At 38.3% G+C, this 24,696-nt stretch overlaps 1 protein-coding gene across 1 annotated transcript in view; it reads right to left on the reverse strand.

The window, feature by feature from the left end:
* Window positions 1–472: 472 nt before the first annotated feature.
* Window positions 473–24,696, reverse strand: part of LOC131675500 (T-complex protein 1 subunit gamma) — a 248,971-nt gene continuing 224,747 nt past the window's right edge. The window contains exon 5 of the mRNA XM_058954506.1: window positions 473–1,159. Coding sequence (XP_058810489.1) covers window positions 741–1,159 — 419 coding nt within the window. The 3' untranslated portion in view covers window positions 473–740. The remainder of the gene's footprint in view (window positions 1,160–24,696) is intronic.

The following is a 24,696-nucleotide window of genomic DNA, read 5'->3' on the forward strand; positions in this document are numbered from 1 at the left end:
ATGTTTAATCAATACACGAAATTCTTTTTCGTTCATTTTTTTACAACCATTCGATTTCTTTGATTGAAACGAATATAAAACGCAAAGTAATTGGCTGATCTGGCTGAAACTTGGTGTGTGCTCTTACAAGATATGCTACTAACTGAAAATAACCTTGATACGCACTAGTAGCGCCATCTCTCTGACTTTGCACGCACTTTTCAAACGACCGTCGTATATGAGTTTGTTAATTCGTAAGAGCTCACTGACAATATATGGATATATAATTTTCAGGCTTAATGATTTATCAACTTGAACAACTAACAAATACGTAAGATGGTCCACAAATTTGGGAAACAATGTACAAAACTTGTAAACAACTAATTGAATGGAGGTTGAAATACAGTTCTATGAAAATTCAAAAGCAAAATATAATTTTAGTTATTAATAAGAATAAATAAATTTTTAAAAAATTTACTGAATCACTCTTTATTAATGTAAAAATTAAAAATCATTATCCTATAACAAAAAAATTATTGAATTAAAAAACGGAGCACTTCGATTTTTATCGAGAAGCAACTAATTTTTGTAATGTTTGTCGAAATTCATATAAAATTGAAACGTTTAGAAAGTCCTCTTATTAAATCAAATCTTGAAGATAGAGTTAATTGTTTACAAAAAAAAGAGTTAATTTTATTGCATAAAATGCGTTATTACACAATCTTCCTCAGAGATACAATATTTGGAAAAATATTATATATTTATTCCTTGATAGATTCTTCAGTAAGATTGTGCTTCAGAGTCGAGTTCTCTCTTTCTGGTGATATTTTTTTACTTCCTGCCACGATATCATCAATTCTTAATAAGAGTATAGCAGTTTCAATTGCAGTTTTATAAGTTTGAAGTTTTACGGTCAATGGTTCCCATATTCCATATTTTTTCATATCAACTATATCTCCAAATTCTCCATTTATACCCCAAGTAGTGTTACCGGCTGCATGTACTGCTCTTAATTCAGTTAACACACGAACAGTATTAGATCCACAATTTTGTGCTAAGGTTCTTGGAATAATTTCTAGTGCTCGAGCAACAGATTTGTAAGGCCATTGTTCAATTCCAGCAAGGACAGCTGCTTTCTCATTAAGGAAACGTGAAATGGACATTTCTATAGCTCCACCACCTGAAACGTGAAAAAATATTGAATAAAAATACACATTTTATTTAAAAACGGTGCTTTAAATAATTAATTTCAGTTATTACATGAATAAAATAGTATCTTTTTCATAAGAATAGGTTATATACGGTATATTTTAAATATTGCATATGGCACACATAGCTCGATAAAGAATGATAATAGAATAATTAATTAGTTCTGATAAATCGAATATAAGCCAACAGCTGTACTTGGATAGAAAAAAATCATAGCTGGAAGTGCGAAAAGCTCAGTGGACATGGCCCGCTGGACCTACGATAAACAAACAATGCCCTGCAATTTACTAATTATTTTTCTGTTCTGCTCATTATAACTTTCTTTTTATAATACGTAACATACTGCCTTGATTCCCTTATAATTTTCTTAAATCATAAATTTTGTAATAATGGAAAGAAGGGAAATAGTGAGAGATGGAAATTCACTTAATTTTAATTATATTTAGCAACGTTTCGTTAGGACATTTGCTGACCTCTTCAGGCTTTATTAACAGAAAAACAACAAATTATTAACAATAAAGTTGCAAATGTAATTTTAACGGCATATAATTATATGTATGTGTGTACCTGTTTTCTCTCGCAGTCAAATTATTATAGGCTAAAACGAATAGCTCGTAACCAGTCACGTTACAATACAGTAAGAAATCAAGTATTTCAACACACACACACACACACACACACACACACACACACACACACACACACACACACACACACACACACACACACACACACACACACACACACACACACGCGCGCGCGCGCACACTTCATCTATCACCCCTTCCTCATCGATCTTAATGAAGGCTTATAAATATGACTAAGATATTGTATATTCTATTTAAAGTGTTTTTATGTAAGCCGATGTGCAAGATTTCGGATATTCAGCGTTTCTTATAATTCTTTTCATAATCCAATATCTTAGCTTTGTCTCAGTCAAATTCGTGTGAGAGAGTTCTTCTATGTGTAGCTACTACTGTATATGAGTCGATGTTTTTTTTTGTGTTCATTTAATCTAATTTTTAAGGATTGCTTACTTTCACCTATATAGACAGCTGAACATTGTTTACAGTTAAAACTGTAGACAATACCAGTGTTGTCTAATAAATCAGATTTGTTTTTTCCTAAACGTATGAACTCTTGTAATGGTTTTGGTAATAAAGACATATGAGTAATGTCATGTTTTTTAACACAGAAGAACATTTTTTAAAGATGTTATAATTATTTGGAATAGCGATTGTAGGTAGTTTTTGATTTATTAATTTTTTAGAATTAATCTTTCCTTTTTTATATTCATTAATCCGTTTGTGTATGTGTTTTTTGATAAGTTCGGAGGGATAATTATACTTTTTCAGGATATTAGTAACTATTTTTAAATTGCGTGAACGAAACATTTTGTCAGCAAGTAAAAGCACCCGGTCAATTAAATTTGAAACTATATTAACTTTTTGATGAATTGTATGTTCCGAGTTAAAATTTAATTTATAGATTTATATTTATAAATATGTTGATGATACTTGATAATTGCATTCCGAAAGATAAAATTGATTTAGTTGTCGAGACGTTCAATTCTTATCATAATAGACTACAATTTACGTTTGAAATTGAAATGATTAATTTTATTCCATTTCTCGACTTAAAATTGATCAAAAATAATAATAAATTAGAATTTGACAAGTTTAGAAAAACAACACAAACTGACAGTATTTTAAATTTGAACTCACAACATACAATTCATCAAAAAGTTAATATAGTTTCAAATTTAGTTGACCGGGTGTTTTTACTTGCTAATAAAAAATTTCGTTTTAGCAATTTAAAAATAGCTACTAATATCCTGAAAAAGAATAATTATCCATCTGAATTTAAAAAAAAAAACACATACATAAACGGTTTAACAAATATAAAAAAGGGAAGAATAATTCTAAAAAATTAATAAATCAAAAACTACCTACAGTCGCTATTCCAAATAATTGTAATATCTTTAAAAAATGTTCTTCTGTGTTAAAAAACATGACATTACTCATATCTCTTTATTACGAAAACCATTACAAGAGTTCATACGTTTAGAAAAAGACAAATCTGATATATTAGACAACACTGGTATTGTCTACAGTTTTAACTTCAAACAATGTTCAGCTGTCTACATAGGTAAAAGTAAGCGATCCTTTAAAATTACATTAAATGAACACAAAAAAATACATTGACTCAGATACAGTAGTAGCTACACATAGAAGAACTCTCACACGAATTTAACTGAGACAAAGCTAAGATATTGGATTATGAAAAGCATTATAAGAAACGCAGAACATCCGCAATTTTGCACATCGGCTTACATAAAAACACTTTAAATAGAAAAGAGGATATACAATATCTTAGTCATATTTATAAGCCTTCATTAAGATCGATGAGGAAGGGATGATAGATGTTTTATATATATATATATATGTATATAAATACTTGAATTCTTACTGTATTGTAACGTGACTGGCTACGAGCTATTCGTTTTAGCCTATAATAATTTGACTGCGAGAGAAAACAGGTACGCACATATACATATAATTATATGCCGTTAAAATTACATTTGCAACTTTATTGTTAATAATTTGTTGTTTTTCTGTTAATAAAGACGCAAGAGGTCAGTAATGTGCTGACGAAACGTTGCTGAATATAATTAAAATTAAGTGAATTTCCATCTCTCACTATTTCGCTTCTTTCCATTATTACAAAATTTATCATTTCTTTTTATAACCCTGATTAATATCATAAACTATTAAACAATTTTAGCACAGTTATAAATGAAAGTTATGTGTCAATTTTTCTTATAACAGTCTCTGAAACTTCTATATATATATATATATTTAAACAATGATCATCTGCGTTCAGGAAAATTGTTCAGACAAAAGCTGCTCAATACCAAAAGGGCCATATTTTGGTGACTTTAAATTTAACCTTGAACATGATAGGTCAAGGTCATTCCAAAGTTAACGTTTTTTTTTTTTATAACAACCCTTACTATTTATCTCAGATTCGGATTCTACCTTAAATTCTACGTTCAAATCATGTAATATGTGTGGGGTCCAAATGCCCCACATCCCAGCCCCAAAGTCCTTTCAAGGTCAACCTTACTTTTTGAATGGAACCCTTCATTTTTCGTTACAGGTTTGAACTGTATGTGAAATTGTACGTTCAGATGATGGGATATTTATAGGGTCCGAATGACCCCCACTCCACCCCTAGTCATTTCAAGGTTAACCTTATTTTTTTTAATGGAAACCTCTAATTCTCACACCAGACTTGAAAAAAGCGGGAAATTATTCATCCGGAATAATATTCAAAGGTTTATTTTCGTGACCTTCAAAGGGTTAATTCAAAAGCAAAATTTTTAATAGTTGAATAGTAATTTTTTTAAGTTCCTAACGAAGCAATCGCTGTGAAAGTATTTGAAACATGTTAATTAAATGAACACTGCTGACCTCGAAAGTAACTCAAGTAAGAAAATATCGACCTGTCCATTCCCCTTTTCCTTTTTCTATTCTCTTCTTTTCACTCCCTCCCTCACTCTCCCTACCCTACCTCGTATTATCTCGTTCCTCTTTCCTCCTCACTCTTACTTTATGTGATTAGTCATACGAGGGTGATCCGATAAGTACATAGCCTTACCGCCCGATGGCGCCACTCTCGCAAAAGAAATATTCTATCACGTAGTACAACCTTCTCGATGGTTACTGTCAAGATTTCAGCTGGATCGGAGTTGTAGTTTATTTTTGAGAGCGTGTGAAAGCAAGTGTGTCCGTTGATTTTTGAAAAATGGAAAAAGAACAGTATCGGTCGGTGATTCGTTTCTTGTTTTTGGAAGGGAAATAGCGCAGCGAAATCAAAAAGCGCTTGGATGCTGTGTACGGTGACTCTTTTCCTTCGATGGCGACCGTCGAAAATTGGTTTCACGAGTTTCAACGTGGTCGCACGTCGATTTTTGAAGAGCCACGTCCAGGTGCTCCGAAAACGGCTACCACGGAGGATAACGTGACAAAAATTCACGATCTCGTATTGGCAGATCGACGATTGAAGGTGCGCGAGATAGCTAAGATCGTAGGCATCTCAAAAGACCGCGTGGGTCATGTCCTGCATGAAATTTTGGGCATGAGAAAGCTGTCGGCGCGATGGTGCCGCGTTTGCTCACTCCGGACAACAAGCGCAACCGTGAGACAACTTCAGAGCAATGTCTGACGCTGTTTAAGCGCAATCCGAAGGAGTTTCTGCGTCGTTTCGTCGACAGTCGACGAAACATGGATCCACTGGTGTACACCAGAGACCAAGGAACAGTCGAAACAGTGGACTTTACCCGGCAAAGTGCTCCGAAGAAGGCGAAGACTGCCCCATCGGCCGGAAAGGTGATGGCCACCGTTTTCTGGGATTCACAAGGTGTGATCTACATCGACTACCAGGAGAGGGGCAAAACGGTCACAGAGCTGTACTATGCCGAATTATTGGGCCGATTCGACGTTGAATTGCAGAAAAGACGGTCCCATTTGGCGAAGAAAAAAGTGTTCTTCCACCATGACAACGCACCGGCTCACACCTCTGCCGTCGCCATGGCCAAATTGGTCGAATTAGGCTGCGAACTGCTGCCCAACCCCGTCCACCGTATTCTCCAGATTTAGCCCCGTGTGACTTCTTTTTGTTTCAAAACTTGAAAAAGTCACTCGCCGGGCAGAAATTTGAGTCGAATTGAGGAGGTAATCGCTGCTACGGAAGCCTACTTTTCAGACCTCGAGGAAACGTATTTCAGACGGGTTAAAGAAGTTGGAGCATCGCTGGGCCAAGTGTATCGAACTAAAAGGAGACTATATTGAAAAATAAAACGCCACTTTTCCAAAATTTTCGTTTTTCTTTTGTTGGCTAAGTACTTATCGGACCACCCTCGTATGAAGCTGTTTAACCGTGTTCGATTTGAAAGATGAATAAATTGAAAATGATTGGTATCATCTTAAAGAACTTAAGATTTAATTAAATTTATTTAATTTTAATTTCAATAAAGTATAGATGTAAATATCTTCTAGTTATGCATTGCAAAATAATAATTACTCAGGAATGAAAAATTTTCCAGTAATATTGTTCATACGCAAAGTCTTGCACAATACTTTCATGATTGTAAATTAGAAAGTTTCTGATTGGTGTTACATTTTTCTAAAATCTTGTATACATTATTATAACTTGATCAGATTATTACATATGTAAGTTAAGGTTTCAAGTCCTCTAATTGTTTCGTGAACAATGCATACTCAATGGAGATGGCAGATACACGCCTACTGAAATTGTTGATATGATAATGATTTTATAATGTTCATTATACAGGGTGTCCCATTTTAAAGTAATCACCCCGAAAATTTCTATATTTGCTGTTCTACAAAAAAATTGTTCAGACAAAAGATTTTTGGGACAATGAGGGACACCTTTCCCAGAAATCGGATTTGACCCTGATATTTATTATCAAGGTCATTTGAAGGTCAAAGTTATTTTTTGAATAGGAACCTATAATTTTGATCCCAGATTCGGAAGGAGCGAGAAATTCGACGTTCAGGTATAGTATTATGTGTGGGGTGTGGTTACCCCCCCCCCCCGCGTAAGGTCATGTAGGGGGAAAATTTATTATTTTCTTCATCTATGCACAGGGATGATCGGGCAAGGGTAAGATTAATTGTAATAACCCAATAAGGGAACGTGTACAAATTACGTAAGGCTCTCGGGGGGGTGGGGGAGGCTTAAAAATCCTTATGAACCCTTACATTGGGGGATAGTTGAAAATCCACCAGTCTTACGTAAGGTCAGTGACTATATAAGAATTTTATTTCACGCGTTGATTCAAAGTTGGCGATTGAAATGCTTTGTATTAAATATGAGCTCAAGCATCGCATACCATGAGTCAGCGCATATTATTTGGAAACAAGGGCATAAGTCGGCGCGACATGTAAAGGTTCCGCGAACTTTGTATATCGACACCAGGCTTAAAACACAGAACCATATCGAAAATACTGTTCGGATGAAATCTAATATTCTATTCTATGCTACAGTCGGCATCATGACTGTATTCTACACTTTAAATTTGAAAACAAGTAAGTCGGCGCGACATGTAAAGGTTCCGCGATTTGTATATCGACACCAGGTTGAAAAACAGGCTATATCGAAGTTGTTTTTAATACTGATAAGAGTAGGATGCAAAGAATTAATGAGTCAGTTCATAATTTGTGCCTGGCAGCGAGTTCACATCGTAATTCCTATAGTTTTACTGGAAATAATTCTTATGTTTTATTGCTCTGCATCAAATTTTTTTTCTAATCAAAAGTATTTATACTCTATTTACAAAAAAAATCTTTTTACGACCAATGTGTTGAACGTTTTGTTTTGTGAAAAATGAGTGATTTCGGTAAAATCTATCATAAATTTTTTGAAGAGTATAGAAAAGCTCACCCCGAAATCAAAGGAGGACAAGTACAAAACAATGTTAATACTGTTTGGAATAATGCGAAGGAAAAATATAAAGATAAAAACGTATTTGCTAATTTTATCACTGATGAAATAAGAAAATGTGAAATTTTGATAGCGAAGTCAAAAATTACCAATTACTACCATAGTAAGAATGTAAGTATACAACGTTTAATAATTTCATTCAGCAGCTAGAAGTAATTAATAATGCACAGTTACCGTTAACATTAATCATGTATAGAAACGTTGATTAATTAATACAATACTACTCGAGCTTTTTTTCAAGTACGGTTATAAATGAAGAGAATTCATTGCTTTTTATTTTATATACAGGTAACTCCAAGTACCTCAAAAAATGATGCGATAGCTTAAATTGAAAGTACTAGTCAAAATAATATCATAGCTTCGATTGAAAATACTAGTAAAAACAATGCTGCAATAGACAAGATTGAAAATACTAGGAAAAATGATGATTCACTGCAACAAAATGTTGATAGGCCCAGTACAAGTTTAGTAGAGGCGGATTGTGAAACAATAAATATTTTGAAAAGAAAGTATGAAAAGCCTGCTCAAGATAATCAGATGAAAATAATTCAAGCTCTCGAAAGTAAATTGAATAGCGAAATATTGGCGAGGGATTCGGGTTTATTCAGTGAAAATGCAGAGAAACAAATAAAAAAAACGCGAATGGAATTGGCAAAAGCTCGTCAACAATTGCAAACAAAAATACTGAATGTTGAACATCAAAAAAAGCACAGAAAAAAAATAAAACTACATTTAGCTGCATCCAAAAATGAAAAAAGTGATTCAATAGCAGATATTTCAATATCCAAAGTGGGAAGGCCGCGAATTGAAACGGAACAACCTGGATTATTAAAGGCTATCACAGATTTAGCAATTTTTGGAAGCTCAACTCACGATCGTAGGAGAACAGAAGAAATTAGAAGTTGTAAAACTCTTGAAGATTTACATAAAAATCTTTTAGAATTAGGATTCCAATCATCAGAAAGTGCTCTTTATTTTCGACTTTTACCAAAAAACTTTTTGACTGCATCAGGACAAAGATACGTTAATACTGTTCCTGTGAAATTATGTAAAGCTCAAACGGATAGTCACAAATTCCATCGAGATGGTCCGTTTTGTACAGCATCCATTCGATTTGTTGAATCGTTAGCTTCTATGTTGGGTCCAAAGCAAGTGGGATTTCTTTCACAAGATGACAAAGCACGTGTTCCTATCGGTATGACTGCAGCGCAAAAACAATCACCGCTTATGATGCATTTAGAATATCGAGTAAAATTATCAGATCATGATTGGGTGATAGCTGAAAAACACAAATTGATCCCTTCAGTGTATAGCATGCCGGAATTGAAATCAAAGAAAACGGTTTAGGATTTCCCGATGCAGTAAGTTATTCAGTCCCTACTTATATAGCAATACGGAGTGGAAAACATTCATCGTCTACAGCAGCCACTCATGCAAAAGATTTTCAGAAATTATTAAGTATTAAGCATTTTGATACCATATTAAAAAATGATGAAGTTGTAAAACCAGTTTTAATTATTACTGTTGATGGAGGTCCTAACGAGAATCCACGGTGAGTGTCAGTTGAAAATGAAATTATTATTTTCATCGCTTTAGAAACTTAAAACATTACAGCTATAATAATATCAATAAATTATTTATGTGATTATAGTTATCCCAAAACTATCGCTTTTGCGATTGAACATTTCAAACAGTATGATTTGGATGCGATATATGTCATCACGAATGCACCTGGACGAAGCGCATTCAACAGAGTAGAGCGCAGAATGGTTCCTTTAAGTAAGCAATTGTCAGGTTTAGTTTTATGCCACGATGCTTACGGCACCCACTTAGATGCATGCGGACGAACGATCGACGAAGATCTGGAACGTATAAATTTCCAACACGCTGGTGAAACTTTAGCAGAAATTTGGAACGAATTAATTATTGATAACCACCCTGTTTTGGCGGAATATATTCATCCAGGTGATGAATCTAATTTTGCAGAAGCAGACTTTGAAGCAAAATGGTATTCTACTCACGTGAGAGAATCACAATACTTTCTACAGGTTAGTTTTCAAACTATTTATTGAAATTTTAATAGCAAATTGGAACTTGATTGATTTTTTAAATACAGTGAAGTAAAAATAATGGAATTTCAACCGGCAGGTAGTTAAATGTGTTGATGAATCTTGCTGCAAGCCTCTACGAAGCAATTTACGAGAAGTACTCAGTAATGGTTTTTTTCCTCCACCTTGCTCTATGACATACAAAAATGGGTTTTTGCAAGCACAACTATTCAATGACGATGAAGGAAAGCAAATATTTCTTCCACTTTTTCAAAGATTATCTTTGAATTTATCAATCAGTTATGAACCGTACATAGAGATGCCGTATGATTATTATTGTCCATCAGTTCGTGACCAATTAAATAACAGGATATGTACGAGTTGCGGACTGTATTTTGCATCAAAAAAAGGAGTGACAGTGCACAAAAAATTACTCGGACACACCATTAGAGAGTCTAAGAAAAAAACAATTCAATCTAAATCAATCATCAAGAAAAGAAAAAATGAGATCATGTGCATTGTTGAGAATAGTAAAAATGAAAAAGATACTGAGTGGATAGAAACAGATGATGTGGTCGTGGTTGATGTGCAAAAGGGGGGGGATTTATCCTCGGAACAAAGCGAAGTGCGCCACTGCTATGCCCCCTGCGAGTTATTTAAGGGTCCTTTTCCGGTGAAGGAAGCCGGCGCTGACTTCCACAGGAGCAAACCTAACGCGATGACGGGGAAGGTAAACTGATAGAATCGAAATAAATACAAAGAGGCGATCCCTTTTATTTACGCCAATAAAAGTTACAGCTACGGTTTCATACAAACGAAATGGTGAGCGCGCTCGCTCAATCCTCAAAACGCGACAACAAACGGCGATTAGGAGCGTAATCGCTCAACTATTATGCGCGACAATCGTACAATGATTAGGAGCGGATTCGCTCAACTAATAAACGCGACAACTCAATTCGCGGCGTTGTACCGGGCGAGAGCTGGTACGTGAGAGAGATCCGCAAAACAATAATGAGGGAACAAACCCACCGGGTGGCCCCTCCCGCTCTTCTAATTCTCGCGGCGCGAGCCGCGCTTTCCGCGTTCTCGCCTATTCTTCTTCCTCTCTCGCTCTCTCTCTCACGCTCTTCGCGCTCTCGCTTCTTCTCGCACCGTCTTCTCCGCCAGTCGCGCTCTCCCCTCTCCAGGCCCTGCAACGACACGAGCGCGTGAATGCTATGTCAACCATAGCCACGCTCGACCGCTACATCCGTGCGAGGAGAGTGCCGCACACAGGGTTAGCGAGTATCGCTATCAACCCTGTCACAGATGATATAGTCCTGTCTTCCCCCGATAAAATAGATAAAGAACCAAATTCTATACCGGTTATTAACTCTTTAGCTGATTGGCTAAGATGTTCTTTTGCTATTGACGATAATTAAATTAATCTTCTATTAACAACATTATACTATACCTGATACTAAAAAGCATGATATAATTATTTATAATTTAATAAATTATCATAAATAAAAAACCTAATGGTCTTGTATATAATGTTTGTTATATAGAACTTTTCATATCATGAATTAAAATTTTGGTACATAATTGAATAGCTTAAAAATTCTTGTGTGATCTTACGTAAGAAAGGGGGGTTGGTGACTTAAAAACTTACGGATCCTTACATGGGGGTACGGCATATACGATTTAGGTAAAAATGGCCTTACGTAATTTGTACACGTTCCCTAACTTGCTGTTAATATCTTGCCCCCCCCCCCCCCAATCCAATAACGGGACGGTAATATCTTGCTGGAGCACGATATCGGCCTTGACCGTCAAAATTACCCAGGGAGGCTTCGGTACCCAAACCACGTAAGAATCCGAATCATAGAACGAAGAGAGGGGCGTCGACCACGAATACAGCCCGAGAGATAACAGAATGTCAACAATTAGGAAGCTTACAAAATTTTTAAAAAATTTTTAAAAAAATTTAAAAAAGTTTAAAAAATGGAAAATAAGCTTTTGTTAATTAAATGAAATAAAATTGTACGTAATCTTCAATAAATCTTGAATGAATCCTTAAATAAAGCCTTGAAAAATGGATAAAAAATGGAAAATCAGCTTCCGTTATTATTAACAAGTTTGCCTAACTTGGCTGGCTACCAAACACCTACTACTGGCTACTCAAAACACCTCATTTTTTTATTTCGGATTTGGAAAGAATGTTAAACTGGTCACTTCCACATTGTCTTAATCCATTAAGGCCCTTGCCAAACCTGGGTAAGATAGCGCCAAACTAACTATGCCAATCGTAAGTAAATAAAAAAAAATACCCGTGTTTTTTCTTTTGCTATTTACAATTATTTATCAAAAGTTATTTAAACAAATTATCGAAAGGTAATCATTTGAAGTCTGACAAAAAAACGTTACATACGTTTCTTACATATTTTTTGCCATAGAATAAATTTTTGAAAATAATTTTGTAGAAAAACAAATTATTTTTATTCTCTTTTTTCGTATGATTCCGGAAAAACCTACAGAGTTTCGACTAAATCTGAAAATAACACTTCTTTATTATTATTTATGGATGAGGTGACTCGTGAACAGTCCTTCTCAGGATAGTTCACGTGGAAATTTTTTAGTGTCTAGCTACTCAAAAGGGCTAAATTTGCCAGATTATTCGAGAAACGAAATTGTTGACATTCTGTTATCTCTCGGGGCATGTCAAGGCCGATATCGTGCTGCAGCAAGATATTACCGTCAAAATTACCCAGGGAGGCTTTGGTACCTAAACCACGTGAGAATCCGAATCATTGAACGAAGAGAGAGACGTCGACCACGAATACGCAGAAATTGTCGTCACATTATGAGACAGAACAACAATGATCCACGAATTCTCGTTGATATGGCAATGGTTGATTTGGATCATCATCTTTCTTTGCGTGAAATTCAGAGACGTACTGGAATCCCAAGAACAACAGCCGGTAGAATTTTGCGGCTTCATAGATTTCATCCGTATCACATAACTTGGACTCAAGCTTTGATGCCAGATGATCTCCGCCGCAGACTCGAATTCTGTAATTGGGCACAAGCAAGGATTCGTGAAGATCCTGAATTTTTCAGATACGTAATGTTTTCGGACGAAGCTACATTTCATAGTAATGGGCAACTCAATCGCTATAATAGTCATTATTGGTCTATCCCAGAACCCTCATTGGGTACGTCATGTTAATACTCAGCATAGATGAAGCCTCGTAGTTTGGTGCGGTAGAATAAATGGTTATCTGGTAGGACCTTATTTTTTCGATGGGAATGTCAACGGTGCAGCATAACTTAATTTCCTGCAGAATGAATTACCAGAATTATTGGAAGATGTGGACTTGGAAACAAGACGACGATTATGGCTTCAACGGGACAGTGGCCCGTGTCATCGCTCACTAATAGTTCGTCACTTCTTGAATCAACGATACCGAAGACGATGGATAGGCATTGGTAGTGACATTACTGAGTGGTGTCCAAGATCACGAGATCTAACAAGTCCAGATTTCTTTTTATGGGGCTATTTGAAAAGTGTTGTTTATGCACAGCAACCAACAACACGGCAAGATATGATGCAACGTATCATACAAGCTTGTAGAGATATTCCGCGTCACGTTTTGTTGTCCGCAGTTGAAAACTCCGAACGTAGAATTCAACACTGCATAAATTTGAACGGCGGTATTTTTGAACATTTTATGAGATAAATGTTTGTGTTACAACCTTGACCATAACTCTATCTGTAGTCATCGTCTTGTCTTCATTGGCTAGGCATTCCCACCTTGCCTTAGTTGGCTGGGTAATAAATACCTCACATTCATTAGCTAGGCATTCCCACCTTGCCTTAATTGGCTGGGTAATAAATACCTCACATTCATTAGCTGGGCATTCCCACCTTGCCTTAATTGTCTAGGTAATTAATACCCTGCCTTCATTGGCTGGGTAATTAATACCTTGCCTTCATTGGCTGGGTAGTCAACGTCTTGTCTTGATCGGCTCAGCATTCTCATCTTGCCTAGATAGACTGGACACTCCCTCTTTGCATACATTGGTTAGATTGATTCACGTTACTAAATGTGGCACGAACACACGTAATGATTAAATAAAAAACGACCTTTGTTCAATTACTACGTAATAGTAAGAAAAGGAGAAATTTTATTAATGATTTCACCTGGAGATGAAGGCTTATGTTTTGTACTTAAATTAGACGAGGGTTAGGGATGTGTGCGTAATATAAGTAAAAATTCTGACTCAGAGATTAAGTGAAATCTTACTTTTTAATCAGGAAAGAAACAAAAGCTAACATATGTACTTATCCGGCATAAAAAACCCCAGTCCTAAGTGGGGGAAAAGCCATTTAAGTACAAAGTTGAACTTTAACAAATAACTTAAACGCTAATTACATAAAATTGTTACCTGAAGGCTCGCAGAGCCTGTACAAAGCACATATATTTGAATGGTGTTTGCTTATCAGATCATTGCCCACACACAGATAGCCAGGAAGTGCCACAACACACACACACACACACCTCGATGCACCGCAGCCCCGACGTCTCGGGCACACAATACTGCGATGACCTGTGATGCCGATTTGATGGGCTTGAAGAGTTGTGGCAGCACCTAGAGTCGTGAAGACGTCCTCTGCTAACGTAGTTAGCCCTTTAGTCGGTTCACCGGCAGTCGCGAAAACGCCTAGCGCAACTTCTCACACTGCACTCGTGCGCACACAAACATACACACTACAATTACTTTTTTTATTCAATGTCACTGGCTATCGCTAAACGCGGTATTACACACTGCTCACGACTATGCGAGATAGAGAGAGAAGTGTCACTGCTGGTTTCCCTGAAGGAAGAGACTGTCATCGCCTATTTTTCTTTACAAGAAAATTTGTCCCCACTTCTAAGGCCCTTGTCAAGACTCATTAGAGGACCCTCCTTTGCGAGGACTAAATAGCCCCATGGTCCGGGTTGATTACCTGCGCTCGTCCAACACGTGTCTTCCTTATCTCATGGCATCACCGACACGTGTGTCCTTTACTCTTCGGGAATCTCAGGGCTGGGATCAAACACGAGGCGCACAAATGTGCAGCGATAGTTGAACGCAAACACAAACAGATGTAGCAAAGATGGTCCGAGCATGCACCGTAATTTAAGGACCTATTACCGCATAACTATCTCTCTCTCTCTCTCTCTGTCTGTCTCTCTCTCTCTCTCTCTCTCTCTCTCTCTCTCTCTCTCTCTCTCTCACTCTCATAGTAAAGAAAATTTTCGCAGCGCAAATGGCGCGAACAACCTTGATAAACGAACTTTTATTTATCTTGGGTATTGGGTTATTATTATTATTATTTTTTTTTTTTTTATAAGGAGTTGCGGAATCCTTTTTGCGGATTCCCCCTAGTCTTTCTGCCTAAGGGGCTATGTGGGACTCCCCGAGAAAAAAAAAATAGGCCTACCCACTAAACCGCCATCTCCTTGGTGTTTTTCCCCCAGCCAGGGACTATGTTAATATTACTTCTGACTGGAGGTTCTGTCTGTGTTCGTCCGTTCGTGTCGTTCCTCCGTATTTCGTTACGTCGCGTCACTTCGTCTGCTCAGTCATCTGTCAGACAGCCGTCCGCGTTCTTACGTCTCAGTATAGTTTCCGTATAGGTAGCGACTAAGCGCCACCTTTCGGGTTCACGTAGCATCAGAGCCACGATGTTATCGGGGGTGATGCTGCCGACCGTTTCTTCCAGTTCCTATCTGAGTCGTGTCCAGCGGTCACACGCGAAAAACGTGTGTTCCGCGTCGTCTCGTTCGTGTCCACAGTACTTACAGTCGGGTGTTCGTAGTCTGTTCATATTGTAAAGGTACCGTCGAAGTACCCGTGGCCCGTTAAGAGCTGGGTGACATAGAAATTTACATCACCAAATTTCCTTCCGAGCCACAGCCTCAAGTCCCGTATCAATCGTCTCGACCAGTTACCACCTCGTTCCTCTGTCCATCGGCCTTACCAAATGTCAATTGTCCTGTCGCGCTCAGCGATTGTCGCGTTTTTTCGTCTTATGTCCGCGCTGCTCCCGTAGATCCTTTTGCGTTCGAAGGCCAGAAGATTCACGGGTATTACGCCAGCCACCACCAAAACAGCCTGCGCAGAGACTGTTCGGTAGGAGCGAGCGATTAGCAGTGAGCCCTGTCTCTGTACCATCATCATCGACTTACAGTATTTCTTTGTCTTCAGGGAGTCTGCACATATTTCCGCGCCGTATAGAAGGATCGAGTGAGCTGTCGCCATAAACAGTCGTCGTTTTCCCGATCTCGATCCCGTCGTATTTGCCATCAGGTGACACAAGGATGCTATCCTCTCTGCCGCTTTCCGGGTTGTTTTCTGTATATAAGGCCAAGTCATCTTCGTATCGAGGGTTACCCCAAGGTACTTGACTTCCCTTTTGGTCTCCATCTCGCATGTCCCCACACTCATGTGCAGTATCTTTTGTATGCGTCTTCTCATGAGAAACATCAGTTCCGTTTTTTCCGTTGCGAGTTGTAGTCCGTGTTCTGTCATCCATCGTCCGACTCGTCTCATGGTCTGGTTCAACGCCAGCTGCGCCAGCTCGGGGGATCTCTCCGTAATCACCGCCCGCCATGTCATCAGCGTAGGCGACGAGTGTCACTCTGAGCGGCATCCCAAGTCGAAGCAAGCTATCGTATAAGCCATTCCAGAAGTCAGGTCCCAGTATCGACCCCTGTGCCACCCCAACGGTGACCTGTCTCGTTACTTGTCCTTCGATCGTCTCGTACGTTATCCGTCTGTTTTTTCGGTAATCCTCCCAACCCGTAGCAGGTATGGCTGGATCTCGAAGTTGCTTTTCAGCGCCTCCAATATATCCTTCCACCTCGCCGAATTGAAAGCATTCCTAATGTCGAGCGTTGCCAGCAAAACTATTGATCGCGCTGCGTGGCAGTGTCTGTCTAGTTCCAGGAAAGAGTCGACCATCTTTTGGATCGCTCCAATCGTCAATCGACCCCTGCTAAAACCGAACTGCAAATCTGATAAACCTCCTCCGGTCTGTATCGCATCCATCAGTCTCGGTCTCAGTAGGTGTTCAAAGAGTTTACCAGTCGTGTCAAGTAAACTCAACGGTCGGTAAGCCGAAGGCGTGCCAGGATCGCTCCTACCTTTTGGGATAAGAACGAGCCTTGCCACCTTCCACCGGGCGCTGAACGATCCTGTCGTCAAACACGTGTTGTGCAGGTCGAGGAGTATCTCCGGCCGTAGACGAGCCACAAGCCGGAAGATCTCGGATGGTACTTACTCCGGTACCGGTGCCTTACCCGTTTTCATCGTATTCGTTGCTCTGATGAGCTCCTCAGCGGCAAAGGCGGGGGGCATTTGAGCGTCCACGTCATCTATCACGTTTGTCCTAATTGGGTGTGTCGGAAACAATCCGTCAACAATCCGTCCTGCTGATTCGGCATCTTTAAGTTCCGGTAGGACTCGGGCCCCTAGTTTCCCGGTCACGATCTTGTAGCCGGATCCCCAGGGATCCTCGTTCACCTCCTCGCAGAGCTTCCTCCAGCATCGCGTCTTGCTGTCCCGTAATGCTTTCGTCAGCGTCTTCCGTGCTGTTTTGTACATGGCTTGGAAGTTTTCCCTTTCGGGTCCGCCCCCTGCCCTTGTCACTCGTCGCCGATTTATCAGGGATATTTTGCGTAGCTCGGCTATCTCGTTCATCCACCAATATTGTGGTTGTCTTTGTTGTATCTGTCGACGTTTCGGCATTGTGCTTCTGCATAAGCTGTCTATTAATTTGGCCGTCTCGTCTGTCAGTCTCTCCACTCTTTGCCGGCCCGTTAGTTCGGGGGGAATTAACTTCCCTGGAGCCGGTGCTGACATTAGCTCTTCCGAAAATTTTCGTCCGTCGAGCTTACGTAGATTCCACCGCGGGGGTTGATGGGTTCTCGTTCATCTCGTTCCCGTCCGTCCTACCACTTCAAAGACGATGTACTAGTGATCGCTGGTTGTGTAGTCTTCGATCACCCGCCATCCCCTCAGCCGTGGCAGGATTCTGTCCGATGTCATCGTGACGTCGGGGATAGAGACTCCGACACCTGTCCGTCTATACATCGGCGTATGTTCCGTATTTACCACTGCTAGATCGAGTCTTGCGGCCATTTCCAGCAGTAGTCGTCCGCGTCGATTCGTTTCGTTCATCCCCACTCGGTCGCCCTTGCGTTAAAATCCCCCGCAACGATGACATCCCCGGGCAGGTCCCTGATCCCGTCTTCTATGAGTGCCGCCTTTCTTTCGAACTCCATCGCGATGCAGTTGGGTGTCAGGTAGACACTGAGCTAAGTGACAGCGCCAACTGTGACCCAGACGTAGTCGTAGTCGGAGACTCTAGATTGGGTGCTACCTCGTACCCAGATAGCAGTGGTCTCTGTCTCGTTTGTAATATATGTCTGGGTCGTCCTTCTCCTGTATGGTTCACTCAGAATCAGCATGTCCGCGACATATTCGTCGGCTATCTAAGGTAGGAGCATGTCTGCAGCCCTACTTCGATTCAGGTTTCCCTGAATTATTCTGTCCGTCCTCTGGCCCGTCCCCTGCACTCTTCCAGCACGGCCCAGAATACGGCACACCTGCTGCTTTCGGCGAGGTGGGCGATGTCCCCGTGCCCGGTCTCGGAGCACAGTGGCCAGACGGGCATGTTTTGACATTCCGTCGCGTAGTGTCCGGATGTGCCACACTTGCGGCAGCATTTCGTCCTGTCCTTACCTGTGCATTCAGCTTTCACATGGCCGAAGCCCAGGCATCTGTAACATTTTGTCACCGTGAGTCGTTTCCGAACCCGGCAATGCACCCAGCCAATTCCGATCCGACCACGCCGAAGCAATGCATCGGCTTCTCGCGATTCCAATTCACAGACCGCCATATACTGCTCAGCGCGGTTTGGTCCGAAAATGTGAACTTGGAAGTCTGTGTCTCGTCCCGTCGGGTTATTATTATTATTATTAACCTCACCCTTTCCCCGGTGGGATAGGAGTGGGGATTGACCGCACCCCACACATAATATCTTACCTGAACGTAGAATTTCCCGCTCTTTCCGAATCCATGATAAAAAATAGGGCTCTTATTAAAAAAAATCACTTGGTTATTTGGTTATTGGGGTTATTGGGGTTGGTTTATTGGGTTACTGGGTTATTTGAGTTTTTGGGTTATTAAAATTAATCTTACCCTTGCCCGAGAGCAAGAACGAGAGTACGGACTATAGGAAAAGTATAGTAAAGTATAGTACTAAAGAATTTGAAAAAATTATCTAAATCAGATGTGTCCCTTCAAATTCTACTAGAACGATTATCTATACGCTGTTCAGATCAAGCAAACATTACATTGTAAAACGCTTATACAACTTTTGTAATTGCAGATAACTCGAGTATGTTCTGTATCCATGTGGCAAGTACAGAATCACTTACACCTCTTCCACGCGTTAAACCTTCCCAAGTTTTCATGCAATGCATTAGAATCTGCTTAATTGCCATATCAGACTATATTCTACAATAATATTTTTCAGACCGACGAACCGTAAAATACCTTTAGTCACGAACTTTTCATATTCTGAGGGATTCATTTTGTATTTCAATGATGCATATCTTGGAGGTAAATAAGATTAGAGTAATTCGACGAAAACAAGACTATATAAGGAGTGTACGTCACGAGCGTGGGAAAATTATTATTGACAATGCAAAATCGACAATTGCAAAGTTTTTTCAATGAACAAAAGAGCATTTTTCAGTTAATTTTTATGCGCTGATCTCGAATGTTAAGTTATTATAGTCATTAAATATGTATTTGTTAGTTTAATTTAAATTACAAGTAAATATCGCTAGTAATTTTGCAACAAATAAATATATTGCAAATTCGAATATACGAGGTCTGTCCGGAAAGTATCGGGCCTACGTTTATATCTTCGCACCATAGTGTTCGAGCGACCTCTATCGGACAGAAACGTCAACAATAAAGCCTCACGAATCTATTGGTTACTTACTGACACCTGCCGGACGTATAGTTCATGTGCAGCGTGTCTTTGTTTACAGTGCCTTTTTCGCGTTCGTCGGATTTTGATATTGTCAAAAATGACTGAAAAACAAGATCAACGAATTAGCATCAAATTTTGCTTTCAACTCGGAAAAACGGGTTCGGAAACTCTTGAAATGATGCAAAAGGCCTTCGGAACCGAGTGTATGAGCAAAACACGAATAAAAGAGTGGTATAAACGGTTCAAGGATGGTCGCACTTCTGTCGATAGTAATTCTCGTTCCGGCCGACCTTCGACGACAAAAATAGCAGATAATATTGAGCGGGTGCGACTTGCAATCGAACAAGATTATCGTATGACTGTGCGAGAACCAGAAGAAGACCTTGGGATACCAAAAACTATCATTTCAGAAATTTTAACCGAAAATTTAGGAATGAAACGCGTGTGTGCGAAATTCATCCCAAAATTGCTCACAGCAGAGCAGAAGAACATTCGCTTAGAAATCGCTCTAGACAATCTGGAAATGGTCAATAATGACGATTATGTGTTTAGAAAAGTTATTACAGGTGATGAATCATGGGTTTATGGTTATGATCCTGAAACAAAACAACAATCTTCACAGTTGAAGCATTCTGAATCGCCAAGACCAAAAAAAGTACGTCAAAGTCGGAGCAATGTTAAGTCAATGTTGATTGTTTTTTTTCGGTTGTGAAGGTGTTGTACATCACGAATATGCACCAACAGGTCAGACAATCAATAAAGAATACTACGTTCAAATTTTAAAACGTTTGTGTGATGCAGTAAGAAGAAAACGGCGGCACTTTTGGGAAAGTGGTGACTGGCTTCTCCATCACGATAATGCGCCAGCGCATTCATCCAATCTTGTGCAGCAGTTTTTGAGCAAACACAATATCGCATTGCTTCGACAACCTCCATATAGTCCCGACATAGCCCCTTGTGACTTTTGGCTGTTTCCAAAACTAAAAAAACCACTCAAAGGACACCGATTCGATGACAAAACAATGGTTGAAAACAATGCGACGAGTGTACTTAAGGCTAACCCTAAAAGTGAGTTCCAGGACTGTTTTGAAAAGTGGAAACATCGATGGAACCATGTTATTCAATCAAGTGGGGATTACTTCGAAGGATGCCACTCACCAGATGATAAAGAATAACGCTAGCACGAAAATATCAAGGTAGGCTCGATACTTTCCGGACAGACCTCGTACAACAGCGACTAAGACAGAGAAGCAAGAATTTGACACTTTGATAAGTGATTTTTGACTGAGTTATCAATAAATAAAAAATTTATAATTTATTTAAACAACTAAAATTGCGTTGCTAGATAGCGATTCGACTGTATATATCTATAAAATTAATGATAACGATTGATACCCACTTGTTGATTTTATAATGGCTAAAAGAGAAATTTACAAATTCGTTTTTTAATTATTATTCAAAAATGGATTGTTACGTTAATCGTTTTTATTTTGAATAATGTTCCATTTATCACAAGCAATTTTTTGATGTAAAAATTTTCCGTAAATTTATTGTAAATTCTGTGTTATTTAAATATCTAACTTATATCACTTATAATTTTAAAAGGCGATTTTTCCTTGAGAAACGATTTATATTAAAAAATTTGTTATTTTACACTTGATTTTTTAAATCATTAAATTTCAATTTCGATCGAGCCATTTTGCGACAAAACCTGTACAAAGTTTATGCTAATATGAAAAATAGCGTTGTAGGGGCTACCAAGCGTCGAAAGGAGCCGATTTCGCAAATATAAATTCGCTCGTAGCTGTGGCAAGATGATTCACTATCCTACCTTGTTTAGCAGCGCGGGCATTGAAAAAAATAATGACTCAGCTATTTCCTGAGACTGATTTCATCATTCAGTGGTTAGCCTGCTAATTCCTTTTCCTTACGATAATCAAAGCGCTCAACTCATAAGACTCTCTCTTATGAGAAAAAAGTAGCCTTAGACTATCTTCTCTCTGAAATTAATAATTGCCTAGAAATTAAATTGAATATTCGTTGCGGCGCTGTCGGGCTTCTCCTCGATAGATGCAACAATACTCAATTGTATTTAAAACAACTCATCGAAACAGCGGATACTGTATTCGCTATTCGGTGATTATTGAAATTACAATACTTATAGAGTATTCACGTGTCAACTACTTGCTTACTCTCGGAAACGCGATTACAAATAAAACATTTAGAGTCCGAACTATTTACTTTACTAACGTAAGATAGAATCAAACGTTACTATATGTTTGTGTGTGTGTGTGTGTGTGTGTGTGTGTGTGTGCGCGTGCGCGCGCGTGTGTGTATAAATAAGTTTTGAGGGTTTGTTTGTAACTTTAACGCTTTATTTAGAGAAAATTGTAAACTATATATTATTTAAAGTATTGGCCATCGTTAGACACCACTTTTCTACATCTCTCAGGTAACATATGGATCCCACGTTGAAAAAATTCCTCATCTTTTGAGGTGATCCAAAAATCGATCCAATTTTTGGCTTCTTCGTAAGAAGTAAAATGCTGCTCGGCTAGGCCATGCCATTGACCGGAACAAGTGATAGTCACTAGGGGCAACGTCAGTTGAGTATGGCGGGTGCACGGTGGGTCTGAGCGACATTTAAATAAAAGTGAAAGCAGGTTCCAATTTTTTTGCATATTTCGGTAAAAATACTAATAATTAGAAGATCCCAGATAGAATTAAAAAAAATCCCTGAGCCCTTTTTGAAAAAATCGATTTTTAAAAATTTTTATCAAACAAAAAAAATAAAAAAATAATTTTGGTTGTGGTTGATGGTATTAATAAATAAATCAATATTTTTTCGATATTTCCACAGATGCACATTTAATAATAAAAAATTCAACACCAGCATTTTGAAAATTAATTTTTTTTTATTTATTGACTGTTTTTACTAATTTTTATCTCTCTATTCTCCCATACACAATCATATTAATGGAGAAACACATGTATATATAAATATCAGTGTTTATTAATAGTATACATACGATAAGGACATAGCAGTATTGTAAACATGTGTGTTTACAGCGCGCACCTGTATCTAAGGAAGTAGTAGCTAGAATAGCGTGCTCAAAAGTTTTCACAGTTGTCCCAGCTTGATTGACCGATCAACAATGAAATCTGCCAGTAATAGTGTTCTCGTCATAAGAAATACAATAAGAATTTTGTTGTAGTTAACGTTCTGTGTTTCTTCAAAATAATTGAATTAGCAACATGAAGCGACGTGCACTAACGCACTCTGAGAATCGTTCGAAAATTTGTTTGGCTTGTCAGAAAAAGAAGGCTAAACTGAAAAAAATTTGTGGAAGGTTAGTTAGAATTTAGTGAGGTACAACATGTTGTAAAAATAATTGAATTAGCAACATGAAGCGACGTGCACTAACGCACTCTGAGAATCGTTCGAAAATTTGTTTGGTTTGTCAGAAAAAGAAGGCTAAACTGAAAAAAATTTGTGGAAGGTTAGTTAGAATTTAGTGAGGTACAACATGTTAAACTGAAAAAAATTTGTGGAAGGTTAGTTAGAATTTAGTGAGGTACAACATGTTAAACTGAAAAAAATTTGTGGAAGGTTAGTTAGAATTTAGTGAGGTACAACATGTTGTACCTCACTAAATTCTAACTAACCTTCCACAAATTTTTTTCAGTTTAGCCTTCTTTTTCTGACAAACCAAACAAATTTTCGAACGATTCTCAGAGTGCGTTAGTGCACGTCGCTTCATGTTGCTAATTCAATTATTTTGAAGAAACACAGAACGTTAACTACAACAAAATTCTTATTGTATTTCTTATCACGAGAACACTATTACTGGCAGATTTCATTGTTGATCGGTCAATCAAGCTGGGACAACTGTGAAAACTTTTGAGCACGCTATTCTAGCTACTACTTCCTTAGATACAGGTGCGCGCTGTAAACACACATGTTTACAATACTGCTATGTCCTTATCGTATGTATACTATTAATAAACACTGTTATTTATATATACATGTGTTTCTCCATTAATATGATTGTGTATGGGAGAATAGAGAGATAAAAATTAGTAAAAACAGTCAATAAATAAAAAAAAATTAATTTTCAAAATGCCGGTGTTGAATTTTTTATTATTAAATGTGCATCTGTGGAAATATCGAAAAAATATTGATTTATTTATTAATACCATCAACCACAACCAAAATTATTTTTTTATTTTTTTTGTTTGATAAAAATTTTTAAAAATCGATTTTTTCAAAAAGGGCTCAGGGATTTTTTTTAATTCTTTCTGGGATCTTCTAATTATTAGTATTTTTACCGAAATATGCAAAAAAATTGGAACCTGCTTTCACTTTTATTTAAATGTCGCTCAGACCCACCGTGGGTGGGATAGGATATCTCATTAAAATGCCTCTAAAGTTTCTTTAACGATTTTTGCAACATGTGGCCGAGCGTTGTCGTGATGAAAGATGACTTTGTCGTGTTTTTTGGCTATTGGAGAAGGTGTTTGTCCTTCAATACTCGACTCAATTGCATTAATTTTTGTTGATAACGTTTTCTAGTAATGGTTTAATTAAGATGAAGTAGTTCATTATAGATCACTCCCAGCTGATCCCACCAGATACACAGAAGAAGCTTCTTGCCATGAATATTTGGTTTGGCCGTTGAAGTTGATGGATGGCCAGGCTTACCCCACGATTTCCTGCGCTTTGGGTTGGATTGTCGTAGTGGATCTACTTTTCATCCCCAAAGAATAGTCCAAACAATGGATTACCGCAGGAGAACCAGCCCCAAAGAAGGTAAAGTCAGCTGGAAAGATAATGGCCACGGTTTTCTGGGATGCGTGTGGAATCATCTACATCGACTACTTGGAAAAGGGTCAGACGAT

The sequence above is a fragment of the Phymastichus coffea genome, unplaced genomic scaffold (genome assembly GCF_024137745.1).
Source record: "Phymastichus coffea isolate CEN01 unplaced genomic scaffold, Cenicafe_Pcof_1.1 PCOF00024, whole genome shotgun sequence".
Classification (NCBI taxonomy): domain Eukaryota; kingdom Metazoa; phylum Arthropoda; class Insecta; order Hymenoptera; family Eulophidae; genus Phymastichus; species Phymastichus coffea.